This window comes from Leguminivora glycinivorella, chromosome 6 (genome assembly GCF_023078275.1).
Source record: "Leguminivora glycinivorella isolate SPB_JAAS2020 chromosome 6, LegGlyc_1.1, whole genome shotgun sequence".
NCBI lineage: Eukaryota > Metazoa > Arthropoda > Insecta > Lepidoptera > Tortricidae > Leguminivora > Leguminivora glycinivorella.
The window spans coordinates 17,492,824-17,512,797 of record NC_062976.1 but is presented as its reverse complement, the minus strand read 5'-3'; the positions used below and the strand labels follow the sequence as shown (position 1 = coordinate 17,512,797).

At 39.1% G+C, this 19,974-nt stretch overlaps 2 protein-coding genes across 2 annotated transcripts; both read left to right on the top strand.

Moving 5' to 3' along the window:
- Positions 1–5,113: 5,113 nt before the first annotated feature.
- Positions 5,114–11,948, top strand: LOC125227507 (pre-mRNA-splicing factor CWC25 homolog). Its single transcript, XM_048131839.1, is given in 5 exon segments — positions 5,114–5,320; positions 5,410–5,619; positions 5,893–6,177; positions 10,658–11,290; positions 11,293–11,948. Coding segments are annotated over 5 exon segments (1,407 nt in total). The 5' UTR covers positions 5,114–5,302; the 3' UTR covers positions 11,554–11,948.
- Positions 11,949–12,573: 625 nt separating this feature from the next.
- On the top strand, positions 12,574–16,863 carry LOC125227031. Its single transcript, XM_048131222.1, has 3 exons — positions 12,574–13,524; positions 13,759–15,247; positions 16,802–16,863. Exons 1-3 carry the CDS (start codon positions 12,574–12,576, stop codon positions 16,861–16,863), a joined length of 2,502 nt encoding a protein of 833 aa, XP_047987179.1.
- The last annotated feature ends 3,111 nt before the right edge of the window (positions 16,864–19,974 follow it).

Below are 19,974 nucleotides of genomic sequence, written 5' to 3'. Positions count from 1 at the left end.
TCGTCACAGGAATACGAAAGCTGATAAGTATAAGTATATATATTTTTTTAATCAAATAAAATATTGAAACTACGCCGTGTTTTTTTTAATTGCGTTAAATACTACACGTATGCTACACGTAGTTATAGGCTTATTAACATACATATACTTAGTATATCGCATCGCATGTTGTGAAAAAAATCGTTTACGGACATAATTAATCAACTAACAAGTGTGAGAGAAGAAAACCATAAAAAATAGTAGGTATGATTGTCAAAATAAGTTTAGGTAGTAACATTACGGAGTAGTAAATGTTGTAAACCACATTTTTTTAATAACTCAATAACAGTAAGACTTTACACATTAGTTTCTTATACAAATAAATTATGTTTGAATTCTTTGAACTAACGAACCTTCCCTATAATACTTTTTTAATCAGATTAATTATTTAAATCCTCCAAATGTGATCCCTTGTGTCTAAGGAAAATCTCCAATCTTTCAATGAGCCCGCCGCTGTCTGTTGATTTTCTTATAGTATTCTAGCCAATTGCGATCAAATATATGAAAGAAGCGCGTTCCTAGTTCCTACGCACACAGTCTAGGCTTGTATGAATGAGATACGACAGGTTGTTGTTTCGCTTTTTGTATATTATTTCACGTCACGTATCCCCAAAAGAAGAATTTGATTGAAATTTACTGAAACATTTTCCTCTCTTTTAAAATATTATGATACTTAAGCTGAGCTAAGTATTATTTTTTGGCCATTCTTTCAATTAGCATCATACAATTGGGGGTGATTTCTTTGTCACAATATCTGGGCGACCGAGCTTCGCTCGGTTCTATTTTAATATATCACGTCTTTGGATAAAAAAAACTCTTATAAATACAAAAATTCTCTGTTGTTGATCTGTATTTGTGTGTGTCTTTTATGTATTATTTTGCCATGAGTAAAAATATTTCTATTTCTATTAAAAACAAAAAAAAAAAGACAAAAAACAAAAATTTAATTTCTGGCCGGGATTCGAAACCCTGACACCTACGATCTATCTGCGTACATTAGACCGACCTCGTACGATACGACTGAGCTAAGCGGAATCGATGCGCGCGCGGCGAAATTAACGACCATATTTTACTTTTACTACCGCGAAAGAAAAACTCATGAAAACTCGAAAATTCGCGTTTTCCGGGATCTAAGGCTACGCTAGATCGATTTTTCACCCCCGAAAACCCCCACATAACAAATTTCGGCGAAATCGTTAGAGCGGTTTCCGAGATCGTCGGTATATATAAATAAATAAATAAATAAATATACAAGAATTGCTCGTTTAAAAGTATAAGATTTAAGTCGGGTCGATTCTCAGACGAAGCAAATCATTCTGCTGTGTCGTGTCGAATGAAGTTTGTGTAAATAAAATGTTTGCATGCAGAATTACTCACTTTTAAAAATAACGTAAAGTCTGCTCGTAATTTCATGTCCCATAGTCTTGGGATGGGACGACCTGTATATTCCATGAATACTGAAATATATACCAGGCTAAGTAAATATCTGAGGAAATTAATATTTCCATGTATACAAAAAGGAAACCCAAATTTATCATCCAACATAAACCCTTTCAATTGGGCCGAAGCAGTGCAGACTTGGTGTCAGCAGACTGCAGACCTGTATGTCGATATTGTCGATCATAAATCATAATTCTGTATTCTGTTCTGCTATATGTTCTATGAATACTGAGTTCTATATACGGAAATATATACTTAAACTAGGGTAATTCAATATGACGAAATATATAGGTATGTACGTATCAAATTTATCATCCAAAAAACTTTTTGAATGGAGCCATCTATGGGGCCAAAGGGACGCAGGATTGCAGTGTTACAGGTCGGTCGGTCGTTGACCCGCCACGTGTCGCATTTCTAGAACTCGGGCTCGGACGCATCGCAACGTTCCTCATGGCGCAGCGATTGCAGCTTGGCGCGTGTTGCATCCCGGTCGACGACTCACATCATTGTAACTTACCTATTAACATTGTAGATCCATTATAATAACATACAATAGGTGCATTATTTCCAGAAAAATACAAATATGCATTGCAATGTTGAGTAAATCTCATAAATCTTCTGAATCTTTGGGGAAACAGCTAGAAAATAAGTATACACAATAAAATCCTTGGTGATTTATACTAGAGTCAGACCACAATAAGAGTGTTTTCATATATGTATACTTAAGTAGGTATATCCGATCCGGTCATCCATCCAGTCCATCAAATAAGTAGGATTAAATTTAAATAGAGTTTTGATCTGTTACAATTACCGCCACAATACTCATAGTCAGGGTCAATACCAATTATAACTGATATATTTACTTGTCTTTTTTTTATAATACTTAGTTCAAACTGATATTGAAAGTACGTAACTCTATGAGTTAAATAACATTTTCTCTAGGTAAAATTTATCAATTTTTATGACCTAATTTAAGATATAGAAACTATGACTAAGCATAAAACCTCAAATAGGCCTTTGAGGTAATGTACCAAGGATACTGGCGACATTTCCTAGCTGTAACGGAATGTTATTGATTGATATGTTGTGCGAGGAAGTCGCCTTCGGTCACCAGTAACATCAACCAGACACTTCGAGATTTCTGTGTAAAACTTGTGCGCGCTGAGAGTTTGACCTAGACCATGGACCTAGAGTTTCAATGCCAAAAGGTACAAAATGGTATATGTTACATTTAAAAGTTTCGGCACTTGCCACCGCTGAGCTCGCTTTTCCAGTCTGTTGGAGGTGGGACGGTATCAAATAAACTTTAACCCCATAAACATCTGTATCTTAAACAACAGTTCCTGAGATATGAGCAATATATATAATACCGTCAGTTGTTTTGCTGATATCTATCTTAAACTATTGGCAAAACGATTTTCATAAAGAAAATATAATACCCTTTTTTGAAGCGTTAGAATTTATTATGTAATTTTTGACGACCGTAAAGAAGATAAACATAATTTAAGTAAAGAAATCTATTGCCGATAATTTTTAAGAAAAAAAACCGCCGCCTTTGGGTTCTGCTGAAAGAAACTTGCGAATGTAGAAATGTGACACAAAGTGTGTGAGTGTGTGTGTGTGAACAACAAATCTCCTAACAGGAGCTATACGTCGTTGAGGAGTTCCGTTCTGCTCATCATCAGCAGTTCTGCTGTACCAAATTTATATATTTATATTTATTTATTCATACAACATACAAGCTTACAGTATTAAAACCAAGACGCTTACATGCTACATAATTTACAATTTACTTACACAAAAACAAATACATATTTAAACATTACACACTTAAATTTAAAAACATATATAACCCAGACAAAAATGACCCTGGGGAGTCAAAAAATACGTCAACCTGAGGCTGTTCGACTGAAAGTTGATTTAGAAGTGAGAGTGCCCGATTGGTGGGAGCATTACCAGCTTGCCGCGTGCGCACCCCGCCTGCGGCAAACAGTCTTCTTCTGCGTCGAGGCGGCAGAGCGCCACCCTCACTGGCACCAGGTACACACGTCCTCGGCGCCTGAGCTAGCAGTCCTATCCGCTCAAGCACCTTACTGTTATCAATTCTATTACGCAACAGGTTATAGTAATGCATTACTAATAACATTTTCCGCCGTAGTTCTAGAGTATCTAGTCCTACCATTCCAGACACAAATAATGAGGGAAAAAGTAGTGGGTAGTATCCGTACGTCCTTTTGTAGACATAACGGGCAAACTTTCTCTGTATCCTTTCCACCATGAGAGAATACTTTGCTTCATGAGGATCCCAGATACACGCACCAAACTCCAACCTACTACGAACATACGCATTGTACAGAGTCATTGCCACTTTAGGATTCTGAAACTGCGACGCAGTTCGCATGATAAAACCTAGCATTTTATTAGCACGCTTACAAATCTCAGTTATATGCGCACGGAAATCTAAATGTGATTCTAAGGTCAAACCAAGATCGCGGACCACATCGACCCTCTCTAGTGGTACCCCTAGCAGATGATATGACGAGGGGGTTTTAGCTGCACGTGCTCTGAAGAATGAAATCAGCTTACATTTAGTGACATTAAGGGAAAGCCGATTTGCAATACTCCAGGCCGCAACATTGCAAATGTCACTGTTCTGAATGAAAATGCATGCTGTTCTTATAAAAATACCAAAGTCACTATAAGTGTGCCGTTCAGATTTGAGGAGTTCCATCCTGATCATTATCAGCGATTCCACTGCACCAAATGTCACTGTTCTGGACGTAAACGCATGCTGTTCTTATAAAAACACAAAAATCACTATATGTATGCCTTTAAATTTGAGGAGTTCCCTCGATTTCTCCAGGATTCCATCATCAGAACTGGGTTTGGATGAAAATGGGACCAATCTGTATATACATTCAATCAAAAAAAAAAAAATCAATATCGGTCCAGTGTTGAGGGAGATATCAAATAACAAACATAAAAAAAAATACAGACGAATCGAGAACCCCCTTATTTGAGATTTTGGGGCGGTGGTTAAAAATGTTCAGTTTTTAAATGACATTGCCAAAAAAAGTACTAATACATTCAATCAAAAAAAAATCAATATCGGTCCAGTGTTGAGGGAGATATCAAATAACAAACATAAAAAAAAATACAGACGAATCGAGAACCCCCTTATTTGAGATTTTGGGGCGGTGGTTAAAAATGTTCAGTTTTTAAATGACATTGCCAAAAAAAGTACTAATAAAAGTTCTAATTTTCTCAGTTTTTTGCAAAACACGAAGGAAGCACAACTTTTTTTGCTAGCAAAACATAGTCTTAACCCCAAATAATATACCAAAAATTCAGCTTTACATCACAATTCGCTTTTTTTAGCCGATTTTCGTGTAAGATTTGACTTTTCTAACAGAAAATCAAATTATTTATATGCAATAATATAATTAGCGAAAAGCAATAAATAGCCCGGTAATGGCAGTCATCTAAAATCGAATGATTTATTGCATGGTCTGTAGAACCCAGATTGTATCAACTTAAAAATACTACCATATCTACTAATATTTGTATTGTGGCAACTAATTCTGCTGACGCCGTCACTGACATGATACTGACAGCAGTGGTACTGGTGGTGACAGATTTGACAGTGTCGTGTTTATAAAGTTAATTTTATTGTGCACAGTACATAGTTGTTTATGTTATGGGCTAAATTTTACAATAATGTGATACGAGTGTGTATCAATTTGTTTTATGGAACTAACCTCGATTTAAGTGCTGAAAATATATTACAAGTCGTTTAACATTGTAACATAACCTGTTCATAAAAATGGGAGGTGGTGATCTAGTACGTACAAAGCATTGATTTTCCTTATTTTTCAAGTAACTGTGTTTGATATAAAGGTATAATAAGTGACGTAATTATTTTAATGGCAGAACTCCAAGAAATCATGGCATCCGAATACTTTGAAAAATCAGGAGCGTGTTTGGAAGGCGGAGCAAGCTAGTGCAGAAGAGAAAAAGCGGATCCTAGAGCTGCAGAGAGAGCGGGCCGAGGAGCGTGACCGTGCGGAGCTCAACGACCTCGCTAAACGCACAGCCGGAGGCTCTGGAACTAATGACAATCGCTTGCATTGGATGTATGATGTATGTAATGCTTAAGTTTTTGAAAATATGTAAATTAGGAGGAATAAAAATATTTCCAGTGTATATGTAATTCATACTTGCAAAATAATCGCAAGATCACTAACTTTGTAAGGGCAACTGCTCCAAACTAATTAGAACCAAAAACAATTACTGGCAGAACAAATATTAAACTAGAAATAGGAGTATTTCGCATGGTTAGCTCTGTACTTGCAACTTTAAGATTTTATTATTATTATAATATAATATCAAAAAGCCTTTATTCTCAAATTTCAGAAACCTGATAAAAAGGTACAGCAAGAAGATTTTCTCCTTGGCAAAGCCATTGACAGTAACTATGAGGCAGATAAAGTTGAACCAGACTACATCCCTGCAGTGGCTCGGAGGGTGGTGGGCTCCAGCATGTTGGCCAGCGTGGGTGATGCGCAGGTCGACCTAGCGAGGAAGATGCGAGAGGATCCACTGATGCTGGTGAAAGAAAGGGAGAGAGCTGCTCGGGCGGCCCTGTTGAATAACCCTCTGCAAAGACGTCGCTTAGCAGAGTTGCTTAGGAAAGAACAGGTAAATGGGGATACCTAGTCTAGCCATAAGTTCTGTTACAAATGAAAATAAACATATTTTTAAAATAATGTAATTTATTTACCACAAGTAAATGTTTATTTGTAGGTAAGTTAATAAGGTTTCTAAACAATATATTTTTTATTCAAAATGCCCGCCTTTAACTATAATACATGCCCTCAAACGATCCGGCCACTCGTCTATAGATTTACGCACTGTCTCCATTGGAAAATTTGCCACTGCTACCTTCAAAGATTTTTTTAGAGAATCGATATTGGTATGGCGTTTAGAGCAGACCATGTCCTCTAACACTGACCACAATTTATAGTCCAGGGGATTTAAGTCGGGACTAGAAGAGGGCCAATCATCTGCCTTGATGAAGTCCGGAACATTCCTTTGCAGCCAAATCTGGGTGGTGCGAGCTTTATGACCCGGGGCTGAGTCCTGTTGAAAGGTCCAGTGCACATTTTTAAACATTGTATCGTTGAGTGGTTTAACTACTGTTTCTAAAACCGTATCCTGATACACTTTAGCTGAAATTTTTACTCCTTTTTCGCAAAAATGGATCTCAGAGACGCCTTGATACGACACACCCCACCAAACCATGACGTAAGCTGGATGATGACTTCGCTGAACCCTTCCAACTATCTCTTTAGCTTCTCGAGAGTTGTGTGCGTATACTTGAGACTATACGCGATACCAATATCGATTCTCTAAAAAAATCTTTGAAGGTAGCAGTGGCAAATTTTCCAATGGAGACAGTGCGTAAATCTATAGACGAGTGGCCGGATCGTTTGAGGGCATGTATTAAAGCTAAAGGCGGGCATTTTGAATAAAAAATATATTGTTTAGAAACCTTATTAACTTACCTACAAATAAACATTTACTTGTGGTAAATAAATTACATTATTTTAAAAATATGTTTATTTTCATTTGTAACAGAACTTATGGCTAGACTAGGTATTGGGAATCTTTTACATTTATTGTAATATTGTGGTTTCAAAAATGGACAAAATATATTAGTTGCATTCTATAGGGTTTTCATGACTCGTCCAGCCCTAAGGAGGAAAAGGGGAGAGGAGCTTAAACCCCTGGTGCCCATATAAGTTGTGTTGCTTAACTTCAAAACTCTGATAAGGTTGATTATCTTTCAGATCATATTATATTTTTTATATATTCAACATGTATCCATATATCTAAAACAGAATGGATTTACCCAGGTTTGACGTTAAGCGACACAGTTTGGGTCCATGGATTTTCAGCCTTCATATTATATTGGTCAATGTTTATCCTCTATAGCTTAAATCACATATAGGTATTTATGTGCCAGCACCACAAACAACTTTGTAATACATTTTTTCATGTGCCATTTCGGCGCACTCCTACCATTTGAGCAGCCACTCCACTCGCTCTACCCTACATCCGGCCCTGTATATTGTATTTGGGTGTGTCGATCAATAGCGATAATGTAGATCCATACTTAATATTATAAATGGGAAAGTGTGTGTGTCTGTTTGTTTGTCCGCCTTTCACGGTAAAACGGAGAGACGAATTGTCGTGATTTTATAGTGGAGATAGTTGAAAGGATGGAGAGTGACATAGGCAATTTTTTGTCTCTTTCTAACGCGAGCGAAGCCGCGGGCAAAAGTTATTAATTATATAAATGGTGGTTGCACTAGTTGCATTGCAACCATAGGCATAATTTGTTACAAGTGTTAAGCAAGCAGTTGTATCATTTAAAAATCATAATAACATCAATCAATTAAGTCTAATAAGATAATCCTTAGGCAATTCTGGACTATACGAATAGCTTAGTCGAAACTTTTTTTATCCAAATGTCCGGCCCACATCCACTCAGGTGAAGGGAATGCTGTAGGGCCACTAGTGCTATGTTGATTTGGTGGAACAATGAACATATGATTGTCTAATACTTTTTTCTTTAGTCTGAGTGGCAGGTTGGATATCAAACACATCCAGTCTAATAAGATAATCCTTAGGCAATTCTGGACTATACGAATAGCTTAGTCGAAACTGTTCCCACTAGTGCTATGATTTGTGGAACAATGAACATGATTGTTGGATATCAAACACATCCACGTAGCACACCTCTGGCGGTAAGGCACTAGGGCTTCCAATACCGGGATCCCGGGATCCCGCCTTTTTTTGGGCCCATTTCAATACCGGTATTTAATTTACTAATACCGGGATCCCAGTATTTTTAGTAACTAACAAATTATGCCAGATGAACGTAAATTACTCATCAAAAACGTTAAATTTCCGCATCATGATGGTCGCTACACGCGTAAATCTTGCTTCTTACTCTCGTTTCTCGATTTGACACATTCTCTGTTGGATGTCTTTACAATATTTGTATGAAAATGATAGTTTTTTCGATGACTACCTAGATAAAGATACGTGTCAAAAGCATTCATTGAGGAGGGCCTGCCGCGAACCTTTTTTGACACATTTTTCTCACTTGTGAATTCGCACGTAAGTGTGACAGAGAAGCAACACGTCAAACGTAATTGTAACAGGCCACAGACCCTCTGTAAACTAATCGCCTTGATGCATCTATATCATAACTTTTCAAAAAATTGGTTAATGCATACGAACTAACGTATTACGTAGCTACTCTATGGTTTACTGTGCGACTAATGTGTTGAACTCTAGCGCATAACTTTGCCGTAACATTCCCTATACTTAGTAACGAAATTGGAAAATCTGAAGTATCCAAATCAAGAAAATTACTTTTCTAAACCGTAAATTAAGTGTTCCTATTCTGCGAAGTAATCTTCTTGATTTGTATCATGGATTTCCGCGAAGTAATTTATGATTCCATAGATTATTTCTTAATGTGATTTATAATAAAATAATCTATGTCGGACAATTTAGCTTTTTTGGCTAATTGTTCAATGATTTGGCGGATTTATTTTATTAGTGCTTTAGCGCCCCTAGGCCCTAGCGCCACGAAAAACAAAAATACCACTAAATTGTAATTGTAAGACCGCCTGTTGTCTGCCTCTATTTATAATCATTTGTTTTGTCTCCACTGTATATTTTTTCTGTATCTTTTGCTGAGGTGTGCTAATAAAGAGTATCCTATCTATCTATCTATCTATTGTACTACAGATATTGATTACAACGTGTTTCCAAAAAAAAATCATCTCATGTTCTAGTTTCAAAAGTCAATGATGAAACTGTAGTGTGTATAATCGAGAAATGTAAGTGTGTGAATCAATCGAGGTCCCCTGAAATGCTCTTAATGCTTGTAGGTAGCAAATTATAATTTAATAAAGCAAGAAAAATATTATTTAATTAAATATTATAGTTAAATCTACAGTACAATTACACCATTAACACTGACTATAAAATGTAAAAGATTACCTACTGAACTACAAGGTTTTATTCCGCACGAGCCTAAAGAGAACGATTTATTTATTTATTTATTTTAGTTTATGGAGATCCAACAGCTACTATTACAATATAACACTACTGAATAAAAGATAGAAAGCCAATTACAGGATCACACTTATATTTCTTGCGAAATTTCCAATCTGGTGGCGATATCTAACTTACAGAATCAAATGAGTAGAGATCTGATCTGGCGCTCTTTCCCGCTTGCTTTTATACTGCGTCCTCAGTCCCACTCATAACAAAAATAAAGAGCACGGGGCGTAGCCCTTTGAACTAGTTTGAACTTGGATAAATCCATTCTGCTTTAAGGTTGAATATATAAATAATATAATATTGATCTGAAAGGTAATCAACCTTATAGTAGATAAATTTACCCAGGTTTGAAGTTAAGCGACACACTTAAAAATAATAGAAGTAGAACCGACTTGGCCACATAAGTTTGCGAACCGTTTTGGGTTGAAATCGAAACATATGAAGTTCGAATTGTATTCGATTTGACCTATCACTAAGTCGGATTGGCAAGATTTCGCTGTAGTATAACATGCATGAAAAGTAACAAACGAGATTTTGAATAAAATTCGTTATTTTAAGCAAATTACTTGGTTCCTATATTTTCCCGATTTCAATACCGGGGTCCCGGTATTGAAAACGCCAATACCGGAATGAATACCGGTATTGGATAAGGTCCGGTATTTGGAAGCCCTATAAGGCACCCTTATACGTTATATGGTACTATTGGCAAACGGGAACGTTTTTCAAAAGGTTAAGTGAAGTCACGACTATACTTGCCGCAATATTAAGTGGTGACTGATATTGTAATGCTATCCCTTTCTATATCATTGCGTCTCCATTGGCATGTAAGATTCACGACTTCAGTCGCCACTTAATATTGCGGCGAGTATATGTATATTAGTATCCACTTTTTTGTGTTGTGCTCGTGTCCATCATGTTATTGTAAATCTGTATAATGTCACATAATGTTTAAAATTCGCAATTATACAGTTATTCCTTCTGCCCTCATCATACTAAATTGTAATTATGTATAAATATTTGTCACCTTTATTTCCAGGAACAGAGAAATCAAAAAAAGGAAAAGAAAAAACCAAAGAAAGACAAAGATTTGGACAACATGTTAGCGGCTAAACTCACCGCGATGGGTGAAAAACAAATCGACCTAGCGGCACTATTAGCCTCTAACGATTCCAGCTCCGATTCCTCCGAGGAGGAGCATAAAAAATCCAAAAAGAAACACAAAAGGTCAAAAAAACATAAAAAGGACAAAAAGAAGTCAAAACGTGACGATTCCAGCGGAGTTTCCTCTGACGAAGAGGACATTAAGAAGTCTAAGCGTACAACTCGCGTCGAACGTAGCCGGTCCCCTAAAATGATAAGCGGAAACCTAAAGGCGCATCATCGGGGCGACAGCCCGAACGATTCAGATCACGAACACGGTAGCGAGAGATATAGAAGGCCCGAGAGAGCCGAAACGAGATCGGACAGAGACGGCTACGGCCGGATGCGGCGGAACAGCGCCGAACGCGAGAGGTCGCCCGACCGCGACCGGCGGCGGAGACGACCGTCGGAGGAGCGGGCGCCCGGACGAGACCGAAGGCCGCGCTCGCCCGACCGCCGCAGGCGGCCCGCGGCCGGGAGCGCGGCCCGAGCGGGCCGGGCGCCCGGAGCGGGCACAACAAGCTCGGCGGCGGCATGAGCGCGGAGCGGCGCGCGGCCGCGCTGGCCGCCATGTCGGCTGCCGGCGCCGAGCGCGAGCAAGAGCGGGGGCGCCGCGTGGCCGCCCAGCGCGCCGCCGCCGCCGCCGACGACGCCGAGCGTCGCCCGCGCCCGCGCGCGCTGCGCACCGAGGCGCACGCGCTGCCCGACTCGCTAGAGAGCCGCATCCACTCCAACCGGCATTACATCCAGCGGGACCGCACGCACATGGACAAGCCTTTTGCGCGCAGGTGACCATCTTATTAAAAGAGAAAAGGGCTCAGCGAACTGGTGAAGTGCATCGCAGATCGTCGAGGAGGATTTCCCGTGTGCAGCTCGTGAGGGAATATCCGTCACGATCTCACGATACCACCGGAGAGCGCGAGAGGTGGCCGCCGCCGCGGTAACCTTACCTACAGGTTACCGCGGCGGCGTTAAAGTTCCCGTCGTCCGCCGAGTGGCAACAAGTCTCCCCTGCCGCGGGTCGCTAGCCGTTGTCCCGGCTATATAAACTCGAGCCCGGCCTGATTGTTGTTGGCTCCAAATATTTGCAACCGCCCAATGCCTCATTAAAAAGCGAAGTCATGCGATTGGAATTAAGATAAGTTTTGACACTATGTGTAATTACGATTAAAATTGATTTAGAAGAATAAGCTTTTTTTTAATTCATTTACATACCTTTTGACAACTTGTTAAATGTAATATTATACTTATTATACTTCCAAATGTCCCACTAGATGTCGTTGATAAACTGTCATATAAAAGCTGCCTCACGCTGTTAAGATTTTTCTGCAATACTATAAGTAGCTAGTTTGATTATGGAATAAACGAGTTTTAAGTTGTCAAGAAAGTGTTTATTTACAAAAGGTAGGAAGTGCAGTGCAGTATAGTGAGTGAACATTGGTCCTTCGGAATCTGGATAATCGTGAGTACAGTGACAGTGGAAATAAAAGTGAAGTGTCAAAAACTTAGTTAATTTTCGCGGTAACATAGACTTAGAATATTTCGCGTGAAAAAAGACTTAGTGCAATTTCGAGTGAATTTAGGACTTAGAAAAAATCCGTCGAAAAAACACTTAGTCAAAAAACCGTGAAAATTAAACACTTAGAAAAATTTGCTGAAATTTGGATTTAGTTGATTTTGTGAATTCTTGGACTTAGCGTAATTTCGGGTGAAAAATGACTTTGAAAAATTGTGTTCAAAATTAAAAATTGTGTTATTACAATAACTATAGACTTTGAATTCTGTCAAACACTTAGCAAATTTTAAACAACAATGGCTAACATAGCATCACAAGAAGAACTGTTTAGTCAGATTAAAAGACTTTACACTAACCACAAGAAAACTTCGTCAACGCGTTATTCACAGAGTTACTTGAATATACGCATAGAGTCGCTTGAAGAGTATTGGAATCAATTCCTTACTGAACACCGAGATTTCCTCAAGTCTTCAGAAGACGCCGAAGAGAAAAAGGAATTGAAAGCGCTCTATAACAATGTGGAAGATTTCTATATGGAGTTCAAGACTAGTTTGTTGGAACTGACGGAACCTGTCACAACCCAAGATAGTGCCTCACCTCAAGTGCCTCAGGCAGCTCAACCCCAAGTTGTCACGAAGAGTAAACTCCCGCCAATAAACCTTCCTTCGTTTTCTGGTGATTACCAAGATTGGATGCACTTCAAGGATTTGTTTATGTCGATGGTACACAATGAGCCGGGTCTGAGTGACGTACACAAGCATCATTACTTGAGGTCAAGCTTGAAGGGTGAAGCAGAACAAGTCGTCCGTCATTTCGAACTCACAGCTGCCAACTATGGGAAGGCTTGGAACGCCTTAGTTTGCCGCTACAACAACGATAGAGTGATAGCTAATACCGTACTGAATCGCCTGCTCAGTCAGAAGAAACTCACTAACGAATGCTCTAAAGGCCTCAAGGATCTTCTTGATACTACAAACCAGTGTCTCAGTAGTCTAGCGAATTTGAAGATTGACACAACTACTTGGGATTCGATCATCGTGCATATTGTAGTATCCAAGTTAGATAGTGAAACTCACAAAGCTTGGGAGCAATCACTTGGGTCATCAACAGAGTTACCCACTTTTAACAAGCTCACATCATACTTAGAGGGACGATTCAGAGCAATGGAAATGGTACAAGCGGCACAAAAGAAAGAGAAAAAAGAGATCACATTTCAACAATCAGCTACTGCACCTAAAGTAAAGAGTGTGAGATCTTTCACCACTGAAGTTGATACGGAATGCACTTATTGTAAGAAAAGTCACTACATCTGTCACTGCACTGAATTTGCACAACTAGACATAGACCAACGCAAAGATTTTGTAAAGAACAACAACTTATGCTTCAATTGCCTTGTCAAAGGACATTCCATACGGAACTGTAGACAAGCCACAACGTGTAGAACCTGTAATCGCAAACACCATACGCTATTGCACCACCAGAGTTTAGCTGCGAATACAGTCACAATGGAGACACTCACAGAACCTAATGACGCACAAACCAAGCAACTCACAAGTCTGAAGGTTTCACAAAAAGGCAAACAAGTGATACTAGCCACAACACAGATATATCTGAAGGATAGCAGTGGTTCTCTCGTACAACTCAGAGCCCTTATTGACCAAGGCTCAGAAGGGACTTTCATTACAGAGTCTGCTGTGCAACTGCTGCGTCTGAAGAAGACTTTACAGCCAGCTAATATCACCGGTTTAGAGCACCAATCTTCACAGCCAAGACATGTCGTTAACTTAGAGATTCACTCACCAATAGACACTCACTATGTAATGCAAGTTAGCGCTCACGTACTCTCAAAGATTAATGGATGGTTACCCTCAAAGGAGTTTGACATCTCACAATGGCCTGCCCTCTCCCAATTGCAACTAGCGGATCCTCACATGCAATCACCGGGACCTATTGATGTTCTACTGGGCGCTGAGGTCTATGCATTTATTCTGCTAGATGGACTACAGAAATACAACGATGACAAACTTATAGCACAAAACTCGAAACTCGGATGGTTTGTCTCTGGAGCATCAGAATCACGAAGTAATCTACCACCTCACAATATAGTAGCTCACCACGCACTCGTCGAGGTAGATCAACTCCTCCGCAAATTCTGGGAGACTGAAGAGTACAAGCCACATGAAAAACCGATGACACATCTTGAGACACAATGTGAAGAACACTATAAAGAAACTCACTCTAGACAAGAAGATGGTCGTTACGTCGTACGTTTACCGTTTAAAGATGATCATGAGAAGAACTTAGGCAACTCTCGACAAATCGCACTACAGAGACTGATGCACATGGAGAAGAGATTTGCAAACAAGCCTAAATTCCAAAAAGATTATGCCGACTTCATTGATCAGTATCAGAAGCTGAATCACTTAGAAGATGTAGACCCACAACATAAGCCAGCTCACAAAGTCTACCATCTCCCACATCATGCTGTGATAAGAGAGTCCAGCACCACAACCAAGCTTCGCGTGGTCTTTGATGGAACAGCACAGCCCTCAGATGGCTCATCTCTAAACGACGAGTTGCTAATCGGACCACCACTACTGCAAGACTTGCGAGATCTCATTGTTCGTTGGCGTACTCACAAGATTTGTTTGCTTGCTGATGTAAAGCAAATGTACCGCCAAATACTCGTCGCTAAAGAAGATGTAGACTATCAGCGCATACTGTGGCGTGCATCCCCACAAGATGAAATTGTCGAGAAGCGTTTGTTGACTGTGACGTACGGTACATCATGTGCTCCGTTCCTCGCTATTCGCACACTGAAACAGCTTGCACAAGATGAAAAAGAGAAATTCCCAGACTTAGTTGAAGTCATAAGCAACGACTTTTATATGGATGACTTACTCACTGGTGCGAATGACGTGGAACAAGCCACTAAGTTACAGAGTCGTATCACACAAGCTATGGCTAAAGGTAAATTTGAAATGCACAAATGGGCATCCAACAGTCCTGACGTCTTGAAGAATATACCAAACTCAGAAAAAACTAATCAACCAAGTATCGAGATCAAGCTTGATGATACCATCAAAGCTTTGGGTATCAAATGGAACTCACATCGAGATGTTTTCGAACTTAAGATAGATATTTCAGAACCCACAGAACGCTTTACCAAAACGTCAGTACTGTTGGACATTGCTAAATCATATGACCCTTTAGGGTTCTTAGGGCCTGTGATTATCACAGCAAAAATGTTTTTGCAAAAACTTTGGTTGAGTGGTATAGGTTGGACTGATGAACTTCCTCTCGAACTTGCCACAGAGTGGTCAAACTACAGAGACCAGCTCTGTCACATGCCGACCTTGTATTTAGATCGTTGGGTTCACACACAATTTGACGGCAAGGAAAGAGTGGAAATTCACGGGTTCAGTGATGCCTCTTGTTTAGCTTACGCCGCTGTTGTTTACTTGCGAGTAATCACGCCCCACGGAATCCACGTGTCACTTATCATTGCTAAAACAAAGGTGGCACCTGTGAAACAAGTATCAGTCGCACGATTGGAGTTGTGTGGCGCGGTACTGCTCTCGAAGTTACTCAAAGACGTTCAGCACAGTCTTAAATTGCCAGAGGACTCTGTCTTTGCGTGGACAGATTCGATGATTGTCTTAGCGTGGCTTCGAAGAAACCCTAGCACTTGGAAAACGTACGTAGCCAATCGAGTCACTGAGACTATTAATAATGTAAGTAGTGGCCGGTGGCACCACATTAAATCGGCTGATAACCCAGCAGACGTTGCGTCGCGTGGCATTCGTCCCGATCTTTTTAAAGACTGTGAATTGTGGTGGCGCGGACCTACTATACTTCACCAATTGAATGATTTTGATGATTGTCGTTCGCTCTCTCTCGACATCCCAACAACACAACTCGAAGCCAAAGAAAATTCGAAAGGAAATGATAGTAGCACTTAAAGCTGGTGTATCGAATGAGAGTGATGACCGACTTACATATTTGGCTAGATTTTCTACTCTCACTAAATTGATTCGCGTTACAGCGTACCTGTTACGGTTTGTAAAACTGTGTAAAGCACATGTTGATGCAAAACATAATCAGACAGTGTCGGAGACTTTTCCTCAGCATCTTACAGTTACTGAATTGAGATATGCCACCAAAGTTTGCATTCGACTCTCTCAGGAATTTTGGTTTCAGGAAGAGTTATATATGCTGAGAAAAGGCCAAATGCTTCCGAAATCTGATGTTTTAACCTCACTTGTCCCATTCATTGATACAAATGGCATTATTCGAGTTACCGGACGTATACGTAATGCTAATGTACACTTTGATACAAAATCACCTGTCGTTCTAACTTCGAAATGTCATTTCGCTTCTTTAGTTGTAAATGATGCTCATATTCATTGTTTGCACGGAGGTCCTACACTGACTCTGAACGGAATTCGTAGCAAATATTGGATAATCGGTGCTAAGAATTTAGTTAGGAAGGTTATTCATAAATGTATTCCTTGTTTCAAACAGTCTGCAACACCGATCAACCAATTGATGGGTCAGTTACCTGCGTGTCGTGTAACGCCAGATAAGCCCTTCCGCAAAAGTGGAGTGGATTTTGCTGGTCCAGTACAGTTAAAATTGTACCCTGGTAGATGTCAACGTACATGTAAAGCCTACATTGCCTTGTTTGTGTGCACCGTGACTAAGGCCATTCACTTAGAACTTATGAGTGACTTGTCCTCGGCTGCTTTTATTGCTGCTTTTCGTCGTTTCACTTCTAGACGCGGTCATTGTAGTGATCTGTGGAGCGACTGTGGTACCAATTTCGTTGGAGCCTCTAAAGAGCTCGACACTATGTTTAGGAATCGGAACTCAGAAGTAGTTGGAGAAATATCTGAGGTTTTGGCAAATGATCAAACCACATGGCACTTTATTCCTCCTGGCTCACCACATTTTGGTGGACTCTGGGAAGCCGGCGTGAAGTCGATAAAGTCACATCTGAAGCGTGTCATCGGGCAGACTCTTTTGACCTTTAAAGAGTATGCCACACTGTTGACTCAAGTGGAGTCCTGTGTTAATTCGCGGCCTTTAACTCCCATCAGCAATTCGATTGATGATGCTTCTCCAATTACACCGGGACATTTTCTTATAGGCGAAGCTCCTATCACTGTTCCGGAAGCAAGTCTCACAACTGTGCCCGTATCTCGTCTAGATCGTTGGCAATTGCTCCAAAGGATGTTACAATCGCTTTGGACTCGTTGGAGTTCTGAGTATTTAACAACACTACAAAACCGTTATAAATGGACCGTGACTAATCCTGATCCTGATATTGGAACAGTAGTTTTGGTCAAAGATGAAAGACTCCCTCCCGGAAAGTGGTTGTTAGGTCGTATTGTAGATAAGCATCCTGGTAGAGATGGTTTGACACGAGTAGTCACGTTGAAATTAAAAAATGATACTGTTCGCAGACCCATTGCTAAAATTTGTCCTCTACCTCTGGATTCTTAACTATCGTTTTAAGAAGTTAATGTGTCTTAGTTTTGTGAAGAATAACACTACTTGAGTATTACTACGCAATTTAATCTTAATACTATTGATTCATGTTATTACTTCACTAGTTTGCTTTGTTTTGTTTACATGGATCTTTATGAAGGACAAGTCGTACTTGGGGGCCGATAATGTTAAATGTAATATTATACTTATTATACTTCCAAATGTCCCACTAGATGTCGTTGATAAACTGTCATATAAAAGCTGCCTCACGCTGTTAAGATTTTTCTGCAATACTATAAGTAGCTAGTTTGATTATGGAATAAACGAGTTTTAAGTTGTCAAGAAAGTGTTTATTTACAAAAGGTAGGAAGTGCAGTGCAGTATAGTGAGTGAACACAACTAATACGTATATTTTAAGAGATAGCATCGCGAACAGTTTGGATGTATCTTTAGATTAGACTGCACAGCTTTAGATAAGAAACAATAAGAACAGTGGCGTAGATGGCCCCGGGCGGCACATGACAGGGGGCGGCAAAATCGGCAATTAAAAATTATGACATACATAGAGACAGAGTCGCACCATAAGTGTTTCTTTGTACCTTTTTGTTACGGAACCCTACTAATAAATAAAATTGTAACTTAAAATTCATCATTTTGTTCTGAAGCTTCGATTTTAAAAACTGCAATTACTTCTTAGTGCTAAGTTTAATTATAACAGGAAAATATTACATTTGATTTGTGGATTGATATTCAATTCACTTATTGTCAAATTGGGTAAGTGCCTATTTTAAGTATTTTTGAATTTGAATTGAATGTTAGTTTTGTTCCAAGTTTGAAATATTTTTCGTATGTTATGTGCGTAAACAAGTTATAGTTATTTTCTCAAACATGCAATGAAATATTGTCTTTACGTTCCTTAAAATGGGCTGGGAAGTATCGCTTTTTGGGCGCAACAACTCGAGAGGACTGTAAAGGGATTTCATATTATTCTTTAGGCCTAGGCCTGCAAAGTAACTTTTTTTTATAAAATATTGTCCTTTAGAGCATTTTTTTTTATTTCATTGTATGTTTGAGAAAAGCACTATACATGCCTCGGCGTGAAAACGGATTCCCGGCCTCGTATCCCTATCCGGTATATACCTACTTGGCCGGAAATCCTCATTTTCCCGGCCTCTGATGTAATGTACTATTACGTTCGCATCACATGATTTGTTGAGACAATTTAAGCACAGTGACAAAATTGTCCTGTCTGGAACATGCCTTTACAAGAAATTATATTTAAAAAAGTAACTAATGACACTTTCGGATTTCAAATATTCTTTGCACTCTTGTGGATAAAATGCGATTTTGCTATCTGTCTGTTTTTAAAGAATAAAAAAGCCCTTTCCGAGCTAGTGAGGTAAAAACAATGATACTTTAGCTTAGTGCTAAGGCCACTGAGTAATATTAGACGGTCAACCAAATTTTAGCACTAAAAAACCGGCCAAGTGCGAGTCGGACTCGCCCACCGAGGGTTCCGTACAAACTTTCAATAGTTGAATCATCAAATGTTATTCATAAAACTCTACAAACTTGAGTAAATCCCTCAAGACTCAATTCCCACATAAGTAATATTTTAATATACAATTTTATTGTTAGACAACGTCCAATGAAAATCACGACTCGACTTCAATAGTTTACGACACGTAAGGACGCTCCTGAAGCGATCTCATTATATGTATCAGGAAAAACGCGATGTAGGAAATGAGCGTTCAACGTACAGCGATATCTTTCGGCAAATTAAGTAAACTAATGTGTGCGAGCTAGTATGGAGGATGATTTTTATGAGATAATTGTTTATTGTGTGAACCTATTTTAACCATTTTTCCTCTCTTTGAAAGCAAAAACTTTCATTTTTATTTAATTGAAAGAGTGTTCAAATTGAAAATGTAAATCTAGAAGGATTTTTTTATAAATTAAAAAAAATGTTCACATTTTCCTCCAAAAACATTTTTTTCCACAAAAAAATTGTTTTGATATGTATAGTTTGAGTTCTTTCTAATGATACCCCACTTGCCCTAGTAAATTTGAAATTTATAGTTTAGCCTTTGAGCTCTCTATTTTTCAAATTTGCCGTTTTTTTAGTACCAAGATTTGGTTGACGTCTTCTTTAGTAGGAACAAAAGACAAAAGCTATTGATTTAGATTACCTCAAAAGGGAAAAACGG